Source organism: Papaver somniferum, chromosome 5 (genome assembly GCF_003573695.1).
Source record: "Papaver somniferum cultivar HN1 chromosome 5, ASM357369v1, whole genome shotgun sequence".
In the NCBI taxonomy this organism is placed as follows: domain Eukaryota; kingdom Viridiplantae; phylum Streptophyta; class Magnoliopsida; order Ranunculales; family Papaveraceae; genus Papaver; species Papaver somniferum.
In genome coordinates this window covers 52,019,357-52,025,212 of record NC_039362.1, presented here as the reverse complement: position 1 = coordinate 52,025,212, position 5,856 = coordinate 52,019,357, and the positions used below count along the sequence as shown (strand labels likewise).

General features: G+C 37.3%; 1 protein-coding gene across 2 annotated transcripts; it reads right to left on the bottom strand.

Annotated features, from left to right (window-relative positions):
* Window positions 1-2,003: 2,003 nt before the first annotated feature.
* On the bottom strand, window positions 2,004-5,327 carry LOC113281562 (two-component response regulator ARR11-like). Of its 2 annotated transcripts, none has more exons than XM_026530348.1 (5): window positions 4,811-5,327; window positions 4,252-4,404; window positions 3,745-4,116; window positions 3,513-3,589; window positions 2,004-3,297 (listed from the first exon to the last, which is right to left on the bottom strand). In XM_026530348.1, exons 1-5 carry the CDS (start codon window positions 4,983-4,985, stop codon window positions 2,230-2,232), a joined length of 1,845 nt encoding a protein of 614 aa, XP_026386133.1. In that variant the 5' UTR covers window positions 4,986-5,327; the 3' UTR covers window positions 2,004-2,229. The 2 variants fall into 2 exon arrangements, with proteins under 2 accessions (XP_026386133.1, XP_026386135.1); XM_026530350.1 differs by lacking the exon at window positions 4,811-5,327 and adding an exon at window positions 4,570-4,764.
* Between the last annotated feature and the right edge of the window lie 529 nt (window positions 5,328-5,856).

Here is a 5,856-nt window from a genome sequence, read left to right as displayed (position 1 = left end):
ACTTCTTACATTTCGAGAATTGAATATTTCTTATACTTCATTAAGGATACTTCATGCTTCTTATACTTCTTCAAGGATACTTCATACTTCGCATACTTCAAAAGATGATACTTCTTATTTACTTCGCAACATTCCGGAACTTCACAAAAGAATAGAGGCAAGTACGTACTTTTCAAATCCAGTATTCTTTCGCTCGTTCCTTCATCAACAAAGATCAAAGACTACTCCAACAACACGTATCTCGCTCCAACAACTACAACAACGAATTTTTTCCTGAAGATCGCTCTTCAAGCAATATTCAAGAAAAAAGAGGCAAGATGTAGGATCCAAATATCGCACAAGTATTTGTAAGTGTGCGAGATTCATAAAAGGCTGTGCGATAATGTCGCACGGAGAATAGGAAATAAAAGGAAATAAAAGGAAATATGAAATAAAAGGAAATATGAGTTGTCATCCACTAGGTAGCATCCTATATAAAGAGAAAGGTAGGAGAGAGAAAAGTAACTATTATTATTATCTTCTTATTCTTCCTCAAAAACCAGAGAGAGAGAGCTCCAAATACTTATTAATGGAGTCTCAATGTAATTCATATGTAATTCAATGATCATAGTGAAACCTAACCCCGTGGATGTAGATCAAATTGATCGAACCACGTAAATCTTGTGTCTTATTTTCTATTTTCATTATCTTTATCTTTATTTTCATATCAAATAAGTTTAGATCTAGAAATCATAGTCATGATAATACAAGGGGTGTGTTGTAGGATTTCCTGCAACTACATCGGTCTACCAAATTCCAGAATGATACACGCCCAAGAAAATTAGTATCACAAGCTTTCTGCAAGTCAATCTCCATGGAGCATTTAAGACTGCCATTACTTCTACGATAGTTTCTGACAATTTCATGAGCAAGCATGATATTATACGGAATTCTCCAGACCTTCCAGAATTGAAGGCAGATGGACAAGGACTAATAAAATTTTAAAGAATATACTTCATTCTCATAGAAATGATTTTAGTAATGCACTTGTAGGTAACATTACAACAATATATAGGCCAGCGGAAGAGTTCATTAGATTATCCACATTAAGGTCTAAATTATGAGTTAGAGACGTTTTCCGAAGTACCATACTCCATACATATTATTTTGTATGAAGCTTAGGGTTCAGAACAGGCTTGAGAACCTCTCTGACACCACCACCACCCCCATCACTCTGCATATAACCACATCATCCTAAAGAATGTCATGAGAAACATTCTTATCTCCAGAATCGGAACTAGAGCTACATGCATCCTCAAGAAGAGGATTTCTAGTCCTTTTTGAAGTATGTCACCCAACCCTCCTTGTCAACAACACTTCTCACGTACCTTCTTCTGAGAACCAACATTCATCTTCTTCTTAGGCTCAGACTCTCTATCTGTATGCTGAGGCAGAACAATGTCTTTAGGAATAGATGTTTTGTTGGCACAAGCACCACTAGTATCACTAAAAACAGAACAATGTTCACACCTAGGCGGTCTCCAGGTATACTCAACAAGTATATTCTTAAGCCTCTGGTCGTCTAATTTATTGCAGGTCTCACCTTCCTTCCTCTCAATATAAGAATTGGTTGCGATTGATCTTGTACTTGTTTTTAATTTAATAGCACATCATTACTATTATCATTTGATATTGTAGATGCAACATGCTTAGTTTTCCTGTAGATGCAACACGCTTAGTTTTCCGTGAGTGGGGAAGCAGAGAGGCAAGCAATTGTTATTGCACAATCATAAGGTGGGGGGAAGAGTCAGATTCTGATACAAGTTAGATTTTTGTAGGGTGTTTTTATCTTACCTGTATGATGAACTCCGTTATACCAACGATGGAAAGATGGACAAATACTACAGGACGCTAGAGAGACTTCTGAGCAACATTCGTGTGAACTACTAATGATGCAAGTTAATGTAGCACAATGTGAAATTCAGAATTCTAGCTTAAGTTTATGAATCGAGCAGCAGTAGACGTGTATATATGTACTTATGATATGTTTATAATCACCAAAACCAAAAAATAGTACACTGCTTTCGACAATTGTACATGTTCTCACGTTTTCTCTATAGAGATGATATCCCAAACATTAATGGAAACAGCACGAGGTTCATCAGTAAGAAGTTTACCTAGCACAGTGAGGAAGATGTCCTTTCTTTCATTACTACTAATCTCTGTATCAAGAAAAATGCTTGTCCTCTGTCATGCTATAAATAAACCTTGATCCATAATAGGATATTCTAATGTCGATTCGCAGAGGTAATCATTAGTAAACCTGACTTTGTCTAATAAGTGAGCTGGAACGTCCGCAAACATATCAGGATCATGGTAGTTCATAAACACAATGTTGTTTAGCTCAACATCCTCAATAAATAAATAATCTTGAAGAAGGCCAAGATGTGATTCATGCTGAGAACAATACGAAGTCGACTCGTTTCCTTGAATCTGGTTTCTTTGGTCCGGTTTCCATGTGCTTGCATTCGTGTTTGTGCAGTGCTGATTGTATCCTTGAAGTTTCATGCACGGCAAATCAGTATTAATTCTGAGGATGGGTCGAAATTCTTGAGGACTTGTATTCTCTGCATCAGCCTGTAATGGGTTACTTATATGTGGTGCTGTTGGAAATCCGTGCTTGAAGTCGTCATTTTTATCTTCAAGATGCAAAGGCTTGATTTCCAAATGACATGCTTTATCTCTTTCGCCAACCGATGTTCCAAGATTAATGGAGGAAGGACTTGGCTGTAGAGATTCAGACTGGATCTTGTTCGGCTGACTAGGCAATGCAAGATGTGTGTAACCATACAGTTTTTGCTCTTGTTTAGGGAGTTGCTTCATTTGCATAATTGGAACCTCCCTGTTCCAGGAGTGCTTCTGAGAAATATTGGCCTTAAACGATATGTTATTAACATCTAGCTGCTCTGGTAACACAAGAGAGTGAGTGAAGCCTATCTGAGAATTATTGGCCTTCCTGGGAGAAGGGACATCACCATTCAAAGTTTTTCTGCTTATAGGTTCTGTTACCGATTTGAACGAAATAATACCGTTGAGATCGCCTTCATGGGTTTCCAGGGCAGCACCTTCGACCAGTAAATTGCTGCTAGTGTATCCGAAACTGCCGTTGGCTGCAGTGTTTTGGAGCACAGGACTCGAGCTCTTATGAGCAAAGGTCGTAGGAGGATCTTTCTGGGAAAAGTCAGGCTGCTTTATCCCACAAAAAGATGATTTTGGGTCATTTGGCTTCTGCAACCTGCTCAGGTAGAGGCGATATTTCTACACAACCAATTTTATGTCAGTGATCAACTACAAGATGCTCTGATCATAAGCCAGTTTTAAGCTTTCATGATTAACTAAGAGAATTTTATAGAGAGGAAATTCTGCCAGAATAAGTCAAATAAATAAGGAAAAGTCTCGTAGTTTGGCCAAGCAATTTGCTAACAGGTAATAATTTGATGTTATCGAGTCCGAATGGTTGCAGAAACATTTACCTGTAGATGGCTAGCAACATTTTCTCTTGTCAACCAAGGAACATTCATTAAGTCAAGTATTTTCTTCGGCCCCACTTCTGCAGAAAACAAAATAGCAAACCATGGATTTCACCAACTTATGGGATGACATGTAATAAAAGTAAATGACAGTAACAGAAGCAAGAATGGCCAGTTTTAAAGATAATGTAATACCGTTCATAGAATGCCAAAAGAAAAGTTAGGTACTACTCACTATCAAATCCAATCTGATTTACGGCATTGACAAACTTCTGATGAAGATCTACAGACCAAACAACTCTAGCTTTCTTAACAGAAGAAAAGTCACTGTATTCTTGGTCATCGCATTCTTTATTTTCCGTCTCTTTCCTTTTCTTCCCTGAACTCAGGAAGTTCCCCTCTTCAAATCTTTCGGATCCGTTTCGGAACAGAATCTCCTCATTTCCTTCGTAACTTTCGATGTCTCTGACCTCATGTATCTTCTTCCTGAGGACATGCTGCCATATATTCTTAAGTTCTTTCATTCGCACAGGCTTAAGAAGATAATCACACGCTCCATGTTGAACACCTTTCATTACCCTGCTTGTTTCCCCATCAACAGACATCACTGTGATATTCATAAGATGATTCTTGTCAAAACTTTTAAAGTAAACAATCCATTCGATAAAAAGAGAAAAAATGAATTTTAATAACACTGAACAAATTTTCTTTTAAATAAGCTAAAAAATGATAGAGAACTGACTTATGACAGGCAGATCCATCTCAAGTCCAACATGTTCAAGGAGCTTGAAACCATCCATGTCAGGCATATTAACATCGCTGATGACAATATCGAATCCATCTTTCCTTTCACGAAGCAAGTCTAACGCATCCCTTGCTAAACAGCAAGTCGTCACTGCAACACGCCAAGCAACAAAATACAAAACAAGGTCACAATCATGCTACAATATCCTTCTAAGAGCAACACAGTAGCTATAAAATTCCGGAATTCACCATTTCCAGACCATTAAAAGAAGCTAAAATACACATCTAATTACAATATGCCAGTTTTTAATCATACCAAATGTAGTAGAGAATAAGAGCGTGTACATATATTGGGTAGAAACATAAAATCCTCATTCTTGCTTGCCAATTTGTTATACTAAAATCTACAATTAAAACTCACCAAGAACATTAATTTAGCAGCAATCACTGCTGAAATCAACAAAATAAGTAAAATCAATGTATTCAATTAAGTTAAGTAAAAAAAAGGGTGAGGGAGAAATTTAGAGATTTATAGTGTGAGAAATGGACAGACCGACCTTCGTAAGAGCATCTTTTTAACATCTTCTCAAGGATTTTTAACCAAGTAGGATCATCATCAACAACAAGAACACGTAGACCAATTGGAAACGAATCTGATCGAGGGGAACTAACATAACCATTGTTGTTAATCTCCATTGATCTGTGGTGATGATGATATTGATCCATAACCATCCCAAAATCAGGGTCTTTTGTTGTTGTTGTTGTTGGGAGTAAGTAGAAGAGGAAGGAAACCAAGGGGTTTGCTTTCAGTTAGTGTTATACATGAACTATGGTGCAGAGAGAGAGAGAGACTCTGTGAATAACTGAGAGGGACACACAGAGCAGAGAGTGAAGTGGAGGGAGCAAAGAATACTGGCGCAGACTAGTCAACGGTCCTTACGGCGCACGTTAGTCTCTTTCGCCCACTTGCAGGCAGCATCCTCCTTTTAAGAGCAACTCATGAAGCCAAAAATCATCCCTGTCTTGTCTTTGTGAGTGATCATCCACGTCTTATGAACCAAACAGTGTTACCATGAATGATTATAACATCCATGTGTTTGGGAAGTCTAGATGGAAACTCTTAGGTAGATATGGTCCATCCAATCATAGGATGACATCCATACGTTACTGAAATCTAGATGGGACTCTTCAAATATGTGGAGATAGCTATAGTCCACTGGGTCATAGGATGATCGGATGTATTTTTTCTGTTTCTGTTTTTCTCATCCGGTTACTAAATAGCAGAATTTCTATTTTATTTTTTTTCTTCCTTATCTGATCATTGACTAACGGGATAGAATTTTCATCTTATTTAGTATTTTAATATAATAATAAAAATAAGAAAAAGAGGGTCCTGATTCGTGCATATCTATCTAGATCTCCATAGTGGAATAAACCTCCATAAAATTCAAATCATCCCTATTTATAAGGATTCTCCTTGAGATGTGGATGTTTTAATATCCACATCGTAGGAGTTGCCCCAATGACACTCCCTATTTTTTTAATCGTGTAATAGTCTAATTAACGTCCCTTTGGTTACCATCAAAAAAAAATATATCCTTTT

Coding starts and splice junctions, on each gene's coding strand:
- LOC113281562 (XM_026530348.1), bottom strand. CDS start 4,985: ATGGTTATGGATCAATATCATCATCACCACAGATCAATGGAGATTAAC. Junction 4,405..4,810: donor AAAAAGATGCTCTTACGAAG/GTCGGTCTGTCC, acceptor GGCGTGTTGCAG/TGACGACTTGCTGTTTAGCA. Junction 3,298..3,512: donor ATGTTGCTAGCCATCTACAG/GTAAATGTTTCT, acceptor TTGGTTGTGTAG/AAATATCGCCTCTACCTGAG.